This window comes from Lynx canadensis, chromosome E2, assembly GCF_007474595.2.
Source record: "Lynx canadensis isolate LIC74 chromosome E2, mLynCan4.pri.v2, whole genome shotgun sequence".
Classification (NCBI taxonomy): domain Eukaryota; kingdom Metazoa; phylum Chordata; class Mammalia; order Carnivora; family Felidae; genus Lynx; species Lynx canadensis.
The window spans coordinates 19,245,842-19,259,720 of NC_044317.1; the positions used below are offsets into that span (position 1 = coordinate 19,245,842).

Below are 13,879 nucleotides of genomic sequence, written 5' to 3' on the forward strand. Positions count from 1 at the left end.
AGGGAAGTGCATGAGGAAAGTCAGAGAGGTGTGACTGCCCATCCTGAAAAGCTCCTTCTTGCTTTCAGGACTCAGTTTCTGGGTCCATCTCAAGGTCCCTCATGGCCTTATTGTCCCTGATCTGAGGGTCTCCGTGGACCTCCTCTCTATTCAGTCAGCACCTACCTTTTGAAGTGCACGCATGACTGTGGCATTATCGTAAAGACAACCCCAACCCAATCCCACAGCTTTCCACCCCTCCCTCCCCTACCCGCCAAGATCGAGCTCAAGGTCATTTATCTATTTGACAAACATTTAAAGAGCGCCTGTTAGTCCCTGTGCTGGGGACTCGGCAGGGCACTCCCGGGCCCTAGGTGGAATGGGGTGGGGGGGTGCAGGCGCGTCATTGGGAGGTTCCGAAACGCAGTAAACGGTGCCAGCACAGAGGGCATTTGGTACGGGAGCGCCCGCCCAGCCTGAAAGGCAGACTTTCTGGAGGAAGTGGTGCCTGAAGCTACTCCAGGCCGGTCTTTAGTGTCCCCGAGAGTCAGCCGTGGCCTCCGCCGTCCAGCACCCTGCGGGCTCGAACGGCCAACACCTCTCGAGTGGCTTCTCTGTGTATTTGCCCAGCGGACTGCATTCCTCCGGGTTAGCGCACAGAGTGAACCGAGGCCACGGCTCCCCTCAAACCCCAGAGCTAGAACGGTTGGTGCTGCATGTCCCTCCTGCGACCCCGTCGCCACGCCACGCCCCCTAACCGTCCCCCGGAAGTGCTCCGGTAAGAGCGGAAGTGCATGCCTACTGCGGCCGGCAGCGGTTTCGCGATGGTGGGGGGCGGCGGGGTGGGGGGCGGCCTCTTGGAGAACGCTAACCCCCTCATCTACGAGCGCTCTGGGGAGCGGCCGGTGACCGCGGGCGAGGAGGACGAGCAGGTTCCAGACAGCATCGACGCGCGCGAGATCTTCGATATCCGCCGCTGCTAAGCGCGGGCGCGTTCGCGGGGCCCTGGGAGGGGGCTGAAGTGTCCAGTAGTTGGTAGAGCTGTATCAGGGCCAGGCATTCCCGGCGGAGGGTTCTGAGTGGGTCAAGGGGCAGACTCCCTTTTCCTTCACTTGCCACATTTGATTCGCTCCATCAATGACCCGGAACATCCACTGACGCTGGAAGAATTGAATGTAGTCGAGCAAGTCCGGGTTCAGGTGAGTCGTTCCCAGCGTCTGAGGGGGCAGGTTGTTCGGGAGAGTCAGAAAAGCCCAGCAGGCCACCAGGAGGCTGGCCTTCTCTCAGCTCACGGACTCCTCAGGGGATCTTGGGAAGGGGGGGATTGCTGTGCCCATTTTATGGATGAGGAAACTGAGGCCTGTAGAAGTTAGACGATTTGCTTGAAGCAACACACTAAGGAGGAGGGAGGGCCTCCTCCTGAGATCTCATTACCTCAACCAGGTGAGCGACCCCGAGAGCACGGTGGCCGTGGCCTTCACACCCACCATTCCACACTGCAGCATGGCCACCCTTATTGGCCTGTCCATCAAAGTCAAGCTTCTTCGATCTCTTCCCCAGCGTTTCAAGGTGAATTGGAACTGGGGCCCAGGGGTGGAACAGGGGTGAGCTTCTGCTACTGAGGAGGACATGGAGAGCATGAACATGGACATCAAAGTGAGGCCAGCCAGGATCCCAACAAGCAGAGATGAAACTGGGAGGAGCCTTTACACTTGAATGGGACAACAAGTATAACGGCCTGAGCTGAAAAGTGCAGAAAAATAGTGAGTTTGGCAGGAAGGGAAGTAGATAGATTTGGAGCAGGGATGGGGCACAAGCAACCCTTTAAATCAACAGCAGTCAGCCAGTTCTTTGGAAAGAGATGATGGACCGGCTGTGGGTGGGTGTGGGGCATAATGGAAGGTCCAGAGTCCACAGTCATGATTAGGACATAGGATCAGTGGAAGGTGGTGAATGGGGGAGAGGGGACAAGGGAGTAGACAGGGATGAGTGCTCAGGCCTCACCTGTCTCCCTCCCAGATGGACGTGCACATTACACCAGGGACCCATGCCTCAGAACACGCAGGTAAGTGTGGGCTGATGTTGAGGCATTGGCCCTGTGGCTTCCCCCTTGCCATGGTGGGTTGTAAGGCAAGATGGAAGGAGGCCAACTGGGTGGGTGACTCCTCATTGGAGGTGGCAACCTAGAGTGAAGCTGGCCTGACTTAAGTCTCCTGTGCTTACCACATTCTTCCATCCCTGCCCTTTTCCTCTCCTAAGTACACAGGACCAGGGTGTGCCAGACTTTATAGTACATGAGGCAACAGACATGAGCAGCCAGGTGGAAGGGATCTCAATAGGGTGGGATAGGTGTGGGTTCACGTGGTTTGGGTAGCTTGGTCAAAGCTCTGGGTCCTGGGAAGGAGGTGACAGTAGGTTGGTGCGAGTGTGTATATGCATACAAAGGCTTAGAAGTCGGGTTGGCCGGCAGGCTGGCCAGAGCCTGGCTTTGATCCTCCTCTATTCCTTCCTATCCAGTGAACAAGCAGCTTGCGGATAAGGAACGGGTGGCAGCTGCCCTAGAGAATACCCACCTGTTGGAGGTTGTGAACCAGTGCCTGTCAGCCCGCTCCTAAACCTGGTTTTTTGCCCCCAGCCACACCCAGGGCTCATGGCCTTGTTTTCTTGGATCACTGACAATGAGAAACTAACATTTTGCATTTTGTAATAAATCCTTAATTTATATTCATTTCCCAGCACGTCTCAGATTCTTTTTCACCTTGATGGGGTCCTTCAGGGTTTGAGAGGAGATGGTGATTATGAGTGCAAGTTTCTTTCTTTCTTTTTTTTTTTTTTTAATGTTTATTTATTTCTGAGACAGAGAGAGACAGAGCATGAGTCAGGGAGGAGCAGAGAGAGAGGGAGACACAGAATCAGAAGCAGGCTCCAGGCTCTGAGCTGTCAGCACAGAGCCTGACACAGGGCTCGAACTCACAGACCGCGAGATCATGACCTGAGCCGAAGTCGGATGCTCAACTGACCGAGCCACCCAGGTGCCCCATGAGTGCAAGTTTCTATACAGGCTGGGTTGATGAAATGCAATTCATTAAAAACATTTTTTTAATGTCTGCTTATTTTTGAGAGAGCGAGAAAGAGACAGACTGTGAGTGGGGGAGGGTCGAGAGGGAGACACAGAATCTGAAGCGGGCTCCAGGCTCTGAGCTGTCAGCACAGAGCCCGACATGGGGGCTCGAACTCATAAACCGTGAGCCAGATCATGACCTGAACCGAAGTTGGATGCTTAACCAACTGAACCGCCCAGGCACCCCAAGATGCAGTTCATTTTTAAAATTTCTTCTAATGGTTGATTTCTAGGACAAGTTGGAAGTATACAAAAAAAATTGAAAGAGTAGTGTAGTGAACACACGAGTATACCCATCAATTCAACAGTTGTTAACATGTTGCAACGTTGGCTTTAGGTGTGTATGTATAATATAACTGTATTTAAGAGTCAACTGCAGACACATGACCTTCACGTCTAAGTACTTCATCCTGGTCTCCTAAGAGTAATCCTGTATAACCACAATACTGTTATCTGGCCAAAAAATGAAAAATTCCCTAATACTGTCTAATATCCAATCATTTATGAATTTCCCCAAAATGTCATTCATAGTTGTTGTGTTTTTTTTTTTTTTTTAATCAGGCTCCAGTGAAGTTTCATGCATTGCAATGGTTATCTCTATAGCCTCTTCTAGAACTGTCTCTCCACTCCTTATCTTTTAATCTTTATTGACACTGACTTTTTCTAAGTCAGGTGAGTTGTCCTGAAGAAGTTCCACAGTCTGATTTGCTCCGTTGTCTGCTATGTTTCTTATAAACTAGAAGTTGATTGAGTTCAGGTCTGAGTTTATTAATGAGAACCTTGCCCAAGAGTGTTGTATGTGTCCTTTAGCATCCACCAGTAGCTGTGTGATCCCTGCTTGTCTCACTGTTGGTGACACTTGCTCTGGTTCCCTTGTCAGGGCAGTGACAACAGGTTTCTCTGTGGAAAGGAACCTGAAGTACCCTCTCCATCAGCAACCCCACAGATGTGTGTTACTTCAGGTGCTGAGGTCTGGGGCCTCTGCCTCCCTCAGCCCTGTGCCCAGAGCACAGATGGTCACCAGGACAGACCCCGGGGCTTAGATCTGGGATCAGCTAGTTAGGAACTGTAATGCCCTGATTTCCTGCCTCAGTTTCTTTCTCTGGGGATAAGTGGGGATATTAAAGAGCATGTCCGCTTCATCCCTGCGAAAGCTGAGGTGTGATTGTGGGCAGAGATTTCCAGAGGCTCTTCAAAAATCTGTTGAGGGTCTGCTGACAACGCTGAGCCTGACCTGAGAGTGGGCATTGGCTGAGGGCTTTGCATATACTACCTAGTCCGTCAGTCCTCCACCCAGCCCTGTGTAGCAGTTGCTACCCTTTATTATCCTTATTTCATAGGTGAGGAAACAAGCTTCTGAAATAAATTATTTACTCCCCAAGACCTCAGCCAGGGAGTAAAAAGGAACCTAAGCAGTTTAGCAGGTACTGCTCAATTGGCAAGGGGTACTGTTGCCTGAATGGAAGGGCCTGTGCCTGCCCCACCCCCTCAGTCCCCAATTCTAGGAGAGAGTGGCTTCATCACCCAGTAACCAAGATCTGGCTGCTCATGCTTAGAGAGGTGAAGTCATCAGCCCACATTGCCCAGATTCTTCATGTGTAACGTGGGCATAGTTGTGACAATCACTTGGGACTGCTCTGTGAAGATTTAAAATGGATCTGCACCTATTTCAGGTAATTTTCCAGGCACTGTACCTCCCGCCCCTTTCCATGGATGAAGAACCTCAGCGCTCCAGAGAGGCATGGTGTCCAACCAGGGTCCCTCAGGCCCAGGGAGTGTCCCCGACCACCTGTACCCAGATGTAGGTTTTACCATGTATGTACCTCTGTACTGACAACCCCAATCTAAGGTTTCTGTGGTGCCTGTTCGGCTTGGGGGTGGGAAGTCACTGGGGAGGCAGGTGTCACTGAGTCATTCAACTGGCCCTCCTGGCAGCCACGCCATGGTGGGCAAGGGACATCAAGCTGCTCATGTCACAGCTGGCATATCAGATAGTCCCCTTGTCAGTCTTGACTCATCTGTTCGTGGCCCCTGGCTGCTGCCTGCAGAGACACCATCTGTGAATCCTTGGGCTAGTGCCCAGGCAACTTTCTGGAACTCCAGCTGTTATACATGGGTATGAGATAGGGGTGGAGTTTTAGGTCTCTGAAGCCCTCTGTCAGGTGTATCTTGCTCTTCTATTTCTGGACTGTGACTTCTCAGGCTTGGGAACAACAAATAGCTGGTGAGATTGACCCAGGGATTAGATAACATGTATGAACATGCCCAGCTATGTCAGTTTGTGCTTATTGTCATGCCCACAGCAAAGGGCCTGACACATAGTAGGTAATTAGTACAGGCCAATGGGATGAATGAATGAATTGAGCCTTAGAACAAAGGAACTGGGACATGGGGGCTGTTGTGTGAGGAGGGCTGGGGATACTGGAACCCAACCAAGTTCCCTTTATGACCTTTTGCTACTGGAAGGAGGGGGAAAGGTGTGGGTCCCACAGAGGGAAGGTGGGTATGGGGGAGAGGGGGAGGGTATCTGCATTGCCCCTCTTCTGGGCAGATCACTATTTTGGAGAGAACAGAACAGAAGCAGGAAAGAACAAGCAGGAGAGGGCCACAGATTGACTCAACCTGTCCTGTCCACACAAGAATGGTAAAAGTGTTCCTATTGAGATACGACTACATGCCAGACCTATGCCAACCACTTTACTTTTGCATTTCACGTTATTTGTATCTTATAACAACACCCATGAAGACATTATCCCTGTTCTACATGGAGGAAGCTGAGGCTCACTCAAGATAAATGAACAGAGGTGAAATAGCTAGCAAGTGGCAGAGCTGAGATTTGAAGTCTGGGCTGTCCTAGGTGTGTTCCGGACTCAGTTTGCTCCTTCTGGACAGCCAAACTCAGCCCAGAGAGCTGAGAGGACCAGGAGGTGGGAGTGGGGGTGTCTCAGAGTCATGTCCTGCTCTTGGTTCCTGGGGCCCCTGGCCATACCTAGGCTTGTGGTGTGTCTGGCCTGTTGGGGGAATGCTTGGGGCCTGACTGGCCTAATGTGGATGCAGTTCCCTTGGCAATGAAGAAACACTGCTGAAGTCAAGAGTTCAGGTTACTTGAGGGGAAACCCAGCCCTAATTCCTTGCATGGCTCCCTGCTGGGAAGGGTCACAGCTACCCCCACATACCTACCCTGTGCTGGACATGCAGGGGTTATTTTCAGTGGCAAGGTCATGTGTGAGGTGGGTAGGAGTGCCATAAGCAGTCCATCCAGGATTCCTGATGGGAAGTGTTTTGCTGGCTCTTGAGACTTGCGTCCTGACGGGAGGTTCAAACCACAACTCCCTCTTGCCACTGGACCTCATCCAGGAAGCCAGAGCCAGTATAGGGTTGCCAAGGCCTCCAAGACCCCAGGACCATGGGAAAGACACAAGTGGGCAGGCCACCCCTCAGTCTAGCCCTTGCCTACTTTGGGGACCTCAAGATCAGAGAGGCCCTCACAAACCCTCTCTTACTTACTTAGCCAGGCCCTCCTCACTCCAAGGCCCTCTTCCATGTTGCCAAGGAAACTAATACAGCAGCCAGAGAACCCCACCCAGGTCTCCATGGCAACCTACAACAGCCCACTAGGATCCATCCATCCATCCGTGATGTCACCTGAGCCCTGAATGGGTGCCCCACCCCAGCTACACTCATCACAATCAAACGTCAGAGTCTGATAGCAGATCCCTGTCACAAAGTACCTCATAGCCGGCCTGCTCCCAATCTCATACACCCTAGACATGAGCAAGGGGGGAACAGATCATTTTATAGCTGGGCACCCTGAGGCTGGGAGAGGAAGCAAGACCCAGGAATCTGGAGGCAGAGCCAGGTCTAGAAACCAAGCTTCCCCATGACATCTCCCCTCTGCCCTGGCCCCCACCCTAGGTCTAAGGAGGGGGTGAGCTCTGGGCAGTGGTGGCATCAAGTGGTGGCTAATTCCATCCCCCCAGCCCTGCCCCAAGGGTGCTCTACCCCTTGCCCCTCCTAGATGGGAGTCTGAACTTCCAGATCCTGTTATATACCCTGAACAGTAGGTCCTTATGGGGCTAGAGGGAAGGAGAGAGCCATTGAAGACTTAAAGTGGCTGGATACAGCCCTGACTCTGGTCCAGTCCCACCCACCCCATCCACTCTTGCCGCCATCTGACACCTATCTGCCAGTATTTCCCCAACTTTGGGCAACCTCCAGCCTAGGAGCAGAACGACCAGGAACGGAAAGGCCAGGAGCAGAAGGGCCAGGGCCAGGTATTTTTAGCAGAGTTGTTGGCAGCTGTCTGGAGGGTGCTGGGAGGTAAGGTGGTGCTGAGTTCATCCTTTCCCTTCTCTGGGCTTGTATTCCTTCCCCCAGAATCAAGTATGCACCTCTACCTGCAAAGCACTGCCAGAGCACCTCCCTTCCCTGACTCCCTCCCCCAAACAGCTCTCCATGTGCCCCCAGGGGCTCACATTTTGACACTAGCCCACACCCTGAAGGGGAGGCGCATCAGGTAGAACCTTCAGCTCCCCAGGACAGGGAGGGGAGTAGAGAGGACTTGGTGCTAAGACCAGAGGTCCAGATTTAGGACCCTTATGTTTTAGCTCAGATATGGGAGGGTGGGGAGTGGGTGTCCTGAGCAGAGAAGGGTCAAGTCTTTCCAGCCTGTATTGGTCTGCTTGTTTGGGCAACAGGCCAGGGCTGGGGGAGAGCAAAGGGAGAGTTCACTGTTAAAGGGCCAGAACTAATTTTTCCCCAGAGGGGAGTTGGCACAGTGGGCCCTTCCGGTTTTCCCCCTTGACCCCCACCCACGATGGTATCCCCAACTTCAAACCCCTCCCCCGCACCATTCAACCTACCCCCATTCCTTCTGCCTCCTTCCCTGCCTCCCACCACAAACGCTCAGACCCAGGCTTTGTCTGCCCAGTCTGGTGGGGCGGGGTCTCGGTGGGTGCGAGGTCCTGGGAGGGGGTGGGGGATTCCCCCGAGGGGGAGGGGACGGACACGTCATCCCCCGCAGCAGCGGGGACGTGGGCGAGCGCGGGGGGTGGGGGCGGGGGCGGGGGCGGGCAGACGCTTAAATAGACAGCTCTGGAGCCCGGGGCCCAGAGCGGACTGAGGAGGCGAAGGCTGCAGCAGCGTCGGGTGTCCGAGCCAGGGTCTGCGAGTGGACTGTATCGGGGCCTGGAACCTAGTTCTGACCGTGTCCGTGTGCGGGTGGGTGAGTGTCCTGGTGTAGCAGGGTGCGGGTGGTCGCACCGTCCGGGGTGCGGATGGACGAGTCGGGAGAGTGGCTCAGAGTCAGAGCGCCTTCACGGCCGGGAGGGGACTGCGGCAGGTCCTCGGCTCCAGCGTCCTGCCTGAGCCGGGGATAGGGCAGGCGCGCCAGGGGTCCGGCCTCCCACACCCTGTACACCACGGCTTACCCTGCCTTCCCCACTCCCGTTCCCCAGACGGCGTCGGGCGCGATGACTCTGAATGGCGGCGGCAGCGGAGCGGGCGGGAACCGCGGCGGGGGCCGGGAGCGCGAGCGCCGTCGGGGCAGCACACCCTGGGGCCCGGCGCCCCCGCTGCACCGCCGAAGCATGCCGGTGGACGAGCGGGACCTGCAGGCGGCGCTGGCTCCGGGCGCTCTGGCAGCGGCCGGGACCGGGACCAGGACCGGGGCCCAGGGTGCGACGCTCGAATGGCACGAGGGCTCCTCCGAGTCGCTCAGCTCAGGGGGCAGTGACTCAGACGAGAGCGTCTACAAGGTGCTGCTGCTGGGGGCGCCTGGCGTGGGCAAGAGCGCTCTGGCGCGAATCTTCGGTGGTGTAGAGGATGGGCCTGAAGCAGAGGCCGCAGGTGAGGGGCTGGGACTATTCAAGGGAGGGGAGATGCCAGGGTTGGGACTGAGGGCTACAGGGCTGGGGAACTGGATTAAAAGCCGCACATACCGTGGGATTCTGAAGGCATTTTCAGAACCATGCTTCTACTGACCCGTTTCATGGTTGGGGAAATTAAGAGAGAGGGGACCTCCAGCTCTTGCTAGAGGGAGAGATGCCCGGAGTAGAAGACCCATACCTGAGACAACTCTTAGGATAGGAATGGGGCATCCCTCCCTGCCAGGGCTGACAGGAACACAACCAGAGGGAGTTTCTCGGAGAGAGCCCTGGGTGACAAAGGCTCTAAGAATATGACAGTCACTATTTTAACTCACGCCACTGTGGTCGGAGCTACCTTGGGGCCAAGACATCAGGATTGGCCACCCAGGACATTGGTAGCTTGGGGAAGAGGTGTCTAGGTGAGGATCAGGAAGGCCCTCTACTTCCCACTTCCCAGCCCTGTTATTTCTGTTGTCACATAGTGGCCATAAGTGGAGGGAAAGGTTAGGGGGGCTCTGGAGTGGAGTTGGAAGGGGTGGCCAGAACAGTAAACCTGGGACATGGTGTGGGAGGGTGGCTTCTTGCAGCCAGCAGGTAACCTGACTACTAGTCTCCTTCCTAGGGCACACATATGATCGGTCCATCATAGTGGATGGAGAGGAGGCATCACTCATGGTCTATGACATCTGGGAGCAGGTAGGCTGCAGGCTGAGACCCAGGGCAGGGTGGGAGCGTGACCCAGGGGATAGAGGCCTGCTGATAGTGGCAGCCTTGTAGCCTGGGGGCATGAGAATTATTGGGTAGATATGTGTATATATGTGTTCCCCAGGATAGTGGCCGCTGGCTACCTGGTCATTGCATGGCTATGGGCGATGCATACGTCATCGTGTACTCAGTGACAGATAAGGAAAGCTTCGAGAAGGCCTCAGAGCTGCGAGTCCAGCTGCGGCGGGCACGGCAGACGGACGATGTGCCCATTATCCTAGTGGGCAACAAGAGCGACCTGGTGCGCTCTCGAGAGGTCTCCTTGGATGGTGAGCAGGGAGCGGGTCGGAAAGGGAGGAACATCCTAACTGGGCTGTGGTCCATTCAGTCTTGGCTCAGCTCAAGTCCCTGGGGATCATGAGTGGCTAAAAATGTTCAGGAAAAAAACTTGAGGGGGAGAGAGAGAAAACTGCTGCCCTCCCACTGGACTCTCAAAGGTCCAAGAGGGCTGGGGAAAGGACCAAACGCACGAGGCGAGGTGGAAGCTGCTGAGCACTGAGCTGGGCCACCACAGGGTCCTCGTCTCCTGTCCCTTTTGGCCCTGGCCTGACAGACAATGGGTGAGGAGAGCGCAGAGAACTGGGATAGGAGGTCACAGAGTGGATTTGGGGCCAGGACCAGTCTTGGCATGGGCTTGTGCCTGGGGAGGATTCTCCCCTCTTGGGCTCAGCATTCTCCTCTGTGACCCCCCCAGAACTGAGCCCCTCAGAGGAACCTAGCAGTGACTTGGTGACATTCTCCTTCTAGTTTCACTGGTATATAACACCAAACCATGAAGCACTAAGCTGCTCAACAAGGTTCTCATTCTCTTGTGTTGAGTACTGTAGCATTTCTATTTCAATATCTGACTTCAAATTATTTCAATAAATGAGTTTCCTTTTGTGGGCCTTTGTGAACTCCTTAAACGTGGGCACATTCTACCAGTTGGGTGACCCAGCAATGCCCTGGATCCTCTGTACAGGAGCTGCGTTCTATGTTTCTGGGGACCACCCAGGGATCCCCCTTCCCTGACCCTGAGATTCCTGAGTGGCAGCTGCAATGGGGTGACCAGGATTTGAGTGGACTTCTCACCCACCCACGCTTTGTTTAACCAGAATGTGCCTTTCCCCACCAGAGGGCCGGGCGTGTGCCGTGGTCTTCGACTGCAAGTTTATTGAGACCTCAGCAGCGCTGCACCATAATGTCCAGGCCCTGTTTGAGGGTGTCGTGCGCCAGATACGCCTGCGCAGGGACAGCAAAGAGGCCAATGCACGTCGACAGGCGGGTACCCGGCGGCGAGAGAGCCTTGGCAAGAAGGCAAAGCGTTTCTTGGGCCGCATTGTAGCACGCAACAGCCGCAAGATGGCCTTTCGCGCCAAGTCCAAGTCCTGCCACGATCTCTCCGTGCTCTAGACTCCACAGGCACATACTGTGTTGTGCATACACGTGGGTGGATTGGTGGGCTGGCCCAGCCAACTGCCCTAGGTGCCTCAGGGCTGGCTCGGACTCTGGGCGTACCCCACCTCATGGTTACGGACAGACAGACAGTGCTGCCCAGGGGGGCAGCTCCCAGTGACCATCAAGGGCTGGGCCCACAGCAATGTGTGTACAGGCCAGTGTGTGTCCCAAGCAGCAGCCTGAGCCCAGCCCGTGGGGCAGGCCTCTGTGTGAGGAAAAGACTCTATCTTTCTCCACACTTGGGGTGTGCATGCTCTGGAGGGAGGCTGTTCAGTGCAGTGGTTATTTGTTTACATGCAAATTTTTGTAATAAAGACTATTTCCTGATAGATCAGGGCTGTTAACTCTGTATTTCCTCCCAGTAGGGGGTTGTAGGAGGAGGAAGTGTTCTTGAGGTTAAGGGATAGGGCCTCACTGCCCTTCCCTGGTGTGTGGCCTTGATTATCCTAATATTTGAGCTCTGATATATTCAGCTGAATCAGAGCGGCAGGTGTGGTTGTGGCCTGGTTGGGGATCCAAGCAGCAGGAGGAGATAATAGCCCCTCCCAGCTTGTTATCCAGATTTTTCTCTTGCACTGGGGCCTAGCAATGCCCAGCTGATTAAAGGTTCAATCTCTCCACTGTGGGTCAGGGAAACTGAGGCTGTCTGAGGTACCATGCCCTGCCCCAGGTCTCATGGGCAAACAAGAGCCCTGGGTCTGGCTGGGTCCTGGGCTGGTGTCTCCGTCCTGCTCCCTGCTGAGAGTGGCTGGAAAGTTGCTTAAGTGGGGTAGCTGTGGAAGACTTCTGAGACTCCCTGGCTGGGAGAGAAGGAGGCTAGTGTCTGAGGCTGGGATACTGAGAAAGGGAGGGCCTCACTCTTCTCTCCTCTGGGAGGGGCCAGGCCAGAGCATCCCAAGCTTAGCACTGGCTAATGTGGTGTTGGCAGGAACAGCTCCCTGGAACCCTCCCTGCCCGGAATGAGAGGCCTTGCATTGGTGTGGGAACGTGTGCCTGTTTGCTGATAGCTGGCAGTGTGCCTGTCTCCCCACCACCCACACCAGGCACAGGTGACTGCTGGGACTTTACCTACATTGTTTCAGGAATGAGTATCTCCATTTGGCAATTATAGATGGGGAACTGCAGCGGTTGACTGAGGTCACACAGGTAGAAGTGGCTGAGTGGGGACTGGTATACTAGTCTGCTGGTCTCCAGAGCCCAAAGGCAGCCTAGGGCGAGGCTTGGTCAAGGGTCCATACAATTCCTTCATTAGTTCAATTTATTTATTCCACAGACTCCTAGGTGCTCTTGCAACCTGGTTAGAACACTGCAGTTGTTCATTGGCAGAAGGTGTTGAGTTGTTCATTGGCAGTTGTTCAACGTGCACAACCTGCAGTGTGCAGAACCCATCTTGGCTGACGCACGTGCTCCCCAGGGCGATGTTAAGTGCACAGAGCTTTGCCGCTCCCCACTCCCAGCCTGCAACATACTTAGAGGCATGTGGAAGGCATGGTTTTCTCAAAGCAAGTGAAGGTCCTGAGGCCTGAAGAAAAATCCAGGCCTTCCTGGCTCTGCTACTTATTAGCTTTGTGACCCTGGGCAACCCACTCAGCATCTCTGTGCCCCAGTAAGTGACATGGGAACAATGCCCCTTCAGAAGGGAGTTAGGGTAATAGTGAAGGTATGCGCTCAGAGCAATGCCAGGTGCATAGTAGGAGCTTAACATACACGAGAGCCCTTCAACCACCCCACAGTGCACTGCTTCGGGCTGTGGTGCCTGGGGTGCCTGAGTTACACTTGGCTTGTGGCAGACAAGGCTGGAGGCAGGTGAGGAGTTTCTGCCCATCCTCCAGATATGCAGTGGGAAGGACTCAGGGAAGACCATGGGAAACTCTGAGAACAAGGAAGGACTGGAGATGGTATCCCTGACCCTTCCCACACATCCTCCTTGTGGACTCCCAGGCCCCAGAAACTTTTCCTGGCTCCACTTGGCTGCCCTCATGGGGGGAGGGGCCTCTTGCAATCCCTGCAATTCCCTCAAGGTCACCTGAGCTGGCTCAATCTTCTCTTCCTTCTCAGAGGCATGAGACAGTCCATTTTCCCAGCCCTGTCAGTGTCAGCAGCTAGTGTGAACCCTTAGGGAGCCTCAGGGGATCTCAAAGGCTGCTGATTGCTCCACCCATTGGTCCCAGTGGTGGGTGGTCTAGAGCCCCAAATACCCAGTTCAGGTCATATTCATTTATCCTTCACGTGCAACCTCCTTGTTTTTGATCCAGTCAGGAGCTGCCAGGGCCAAGCAAGGGCAAGGTCATTACTGCGTCCCTGAGACTTGCCCTGGAGGGCTCCCAGTCTGATAGAAGAGACAATGGCAGTCTGGTGTCTTCTCTGCTCTGATAGAGGTAGCACATTACATGGGGTAGAGATTATTCCCAGAAGAGAATCCTGAACAAGCGTGGGATCCCAGGGAAGGTTTCCTGGAGAAAGAAATAGCTGAGTACTGAAGCCTGAGTAGATGTTCACCAGACAGATGAAGGGAGGGAAGGACATTCCCTACGAAAGGAACAGAGTGGGCCAAGATAGAGCTGCAGATGCTGGTACATGGAGGAGAAGTGGGATCGAGTCTGAAACCACAGAAAAAGAAGTAATGTCCAAGCCCAAAGGGCCAAGAAATACCCATTGGGCTGTGTAGGAATGGGAGAAGTGCCAGGCCAATGATCTCCCCACCTCCTGG

General features: G+C 54.5%; 2 protein-coding genes across 4 annotated transcripts; both read left to right on the forward strand.

Annotated features, from left to right (window-relative positions):
* Positions 1–485: 485 nt before the first annotated feature.
* On the forward strand, positions 486–2,714 carry CIAO2B (cytosolic iron-sulfur assembly component 2B). The gene is made up of 5 exons (XM_030299066.1): positions 486–945; positions 1,099–1,178; positions 1,423–1,548; positions 1,999–2,044; positions 2,497–2,714. The coding sequence occupies exons 1-5, from the start codon at positions 774–776 to the stop codon at positions 2,592–2,594; spliced, it is 522 nt and encodes a 173-aa protein (XP_030154926.1). The 5' UTR covers positions 486–773; the 3' UTR covers positions 2,595–2,714.
* RRAD (RRAD, Ras related glycolysis inhibitor and calcium channel regulator) lies at positions 1,555–11,501 on the forward strand. 3 transcript variants are annotated; one of them, XM_030299063.1, is made up of 7 exons: positions 1,555–1,742; positions 1,999–2,044; positions 4,774–4,915; positions 8,557–8,947; positions 9,590–9,663; positions 9,797–10,001; positions 10,847–11,501. In XM_030299063.1, exons 3-7 carry the CDS (start codon positions 4,814–4,816, stop codon positions 11,122–11,124), a joined length of 1,050 nt encoding a protein of 349 aa, XP_030154923.1. In that variant the 5' UTR covers positions 1,555–1,742; positions 1,999–2,044; positions 4,774–4,813; the 3' UTR covers positions 11,125–11,501. The 3 variants fall into 3 exon arrangements, with proteins under 3 accessions (XP_030154923.1, XP_030154924.1, XP_030154925.1); XM_030299064.1 differs by lacking the exons at positions 1,555–1,742; positions 1,999–2,044; positions 4,774–4,915 and adding an exon at positions 8,212–8,324; XM_030299065.1 differs by lacking the exons at positions 1,555–1,742; positions 1,999–2,044; positions 4,774–4,915 and adding an exon at positions 8,212–8,320.
* The last annotated feature ends 2,378 nt before the right edge of the window (positions 11,502–13,879 follow it).